The 2,022-nt window shown below is 42.3% G+C and overlaps 1 protein-coding gene across 1 annotated transcript in view; it reads left to right on the forward strand.

The window, feature by feature from the left end:
* Window positions 1-1,315: 1,315 nt before the first annotated feature.
* LOC101856863 (filamin-B) overlaps window positions 1,316-2,022 on the forward strand; it is a gene marked incomplete at its 5' end in the record, with an annotated part of 21,161 nt that continues 20,454 nt past the window's right edge. Inside the window, 1 exon segment of the mRNA XM_013090690.1 lies at window positions 1,316-1,420. Coding sequence (XP_012946144.1) covers window positions 1,316-1,420 — 105 coding nt within the window.

The following is a 2,022-nucleotide window of genomic DNA, read 5'->3' on the forward strand; positions in this document are numbered from 1 at the left end:
AGGGGAGAGAGAGAGAGAGAGAGAGAGAGACACAGAGAGAGAGAGACAGAGAGAGAGAGAGAGAGACAGAGAGAGATTGTTCTTTATTTTTCCTGCACCAAAGGATTATTTTTGTGTCAATGGGCTATTTAATCACACACAAACAATCATCAGTTCTTGCTACTGGTAAACATACAGCGGTGGATGGCTGGAATGTGCTGCTCGTAGGTCCTTTTATACTTTACTGTACTCTTTCCTTGTACTAAAAGACCATTATGTTGTTCACTCTACATTAATGGGCCTAATAATAATATAATAATAATAAATAGCATTTGTGTAGCGCATTACCCCGCTCAACAGCAGGCTCTATGCCCTTTACACTATATTATTACCCCAGCAGACCGTAGTACACTCAGAAACATTCTCAGCTTCCCGGAAAGCATACAATGTAAGCAGCTGATTAAGCACTCAAACACTAACAAATTGACAAGATCTTTCTCTGTCTATAGCTGGGTACTCATTCTCACCTGGGTGAAGTGAGGAAATTTCGTGTAAAGTGCCTTTCCCAAGGACACTTCGTCGGGTCCTTGACGGGATTCGACCCCCTAACTTACGGTTGCGAGTCTAAGAGCCTAACCACCTGGCCACCGACGCAACCAGTTCCTATAACTGGCATACTGTAACATTCTTATATTGATGTCACTGTTTTGTCATGACTAAATCGTTTCTAAAATTATGTAAGAGTTAAAGCATAACTGACTGAGTAACAAGTCAGTATTAGTGGTTGGATGGTGCCGCTGGTCAATCCAACGTCTTTCCTTTCCTTCTTTTGTTTCTACCTGACCTCATGGCATATTTGTGAGACAGTATGGGGAAATAGAAGGCGCTCGTCAAAACTATGAAAGGCACAATACATATAAATTTACAGTTTCCAAGGACTCTCAAGCTATGGATGTCACCGAGCTTTGTCGGCTGAATGTCACCAAGCTTTGTCGGCTGGATGTCACCAAGCTTTGTCAACCATTTTCTCCCTAATTTTCACTTCTGGAGCTAGACAACCTCGCTTCCTGCAGTCGCAAATATCCCCAGTTCTATTTCAAGATAGATTTGAAGTATTTTTTAATCGAAATATAGACAAATATAAGCAGACTTGAAGATGATACTATTAATAGTAACTCCACATGCCCAAAAATTGGTGAGCGCCTGATTCCACCCCGTCGTGACACATTTCCTTGTGTATTAAAATGACCGTTGTTGTGTTGAGGTGTTTTCTTTACTCACTCTTGACCACGCCCCCCGCCCCCCACCCTCCCCTTCCTCTGTTGTCGCTGATCAGGCCACCTGAGGGCAGAGGTGAAGAGCCCCAGTTCCTTCCTGCCGGTCACCGTGGATGACGAGACGAAGGGACGGAGTGTGGTCAAATTTATCCCACAGGAGGAGGGTAGGTGCTGCTGTAGTTGTTGTTGTTGTTGTTGTTGTTGCTGTTGTGTAGATTCTAATGTTGATGGTGGTGATGTCGTTGTTGTTGCCCTTTATGTTGACGGCAGTGATTTTGTTGTTGTTGTTGTTGTTGTTGTTATTGTTGTTGTTGATGGTGATGATGTTGTTATTGTTGTTGTTGATGTTTATGTTGATGGGGGTGATGTTGTTGTTGTTGTTGTTGATGGTGATGATGTTGTTGTTGTTGATGTTTATGTTGATGGGGGTGATGTTGTTGTTGTTGTTATTGATGATGGTGATGTAGTTGTTGATATTTATGTTGATGACGGTGATGCTGTTGTTGTTGTATATTGTGGCGAGGATGTTGTAGAACAGTGAAACTCAGATATAACGAAGTCGTCGGGCATGACCTTAAATCTCGTTGAATCCCAAGTGTTTGTTATAGCAATGTAAGTACCAAATTCCATTGCAATGTAGGGTCTACCATACAGAAACATTTAAATTTTTTTTCAGAGATCAGCTTCCAATTCAGTTGGCCTACATAGATCTAGATCAATGTCTAAGCTAGCCTTACATTGTTGAATACGGGGGGGGGGGGGGGGT

The sequence above is a fragment of the Aplysia californica genome, unplaced genomic scaffold (assembly GCF_000002075.1).
Source record: "Aplysia californica isolate F4 #8 unplaced genomic scaffold, AplCal3.0 scaffold01421, whole genome shotgun sequence".
In the NCBI taxonomy this organism is placed as follows: Eukaryota; Metazoa; Mollusca; class Gastropoda; order Aplysiida; family Aplysiidae; genus Aplysia; species Aplysia californica.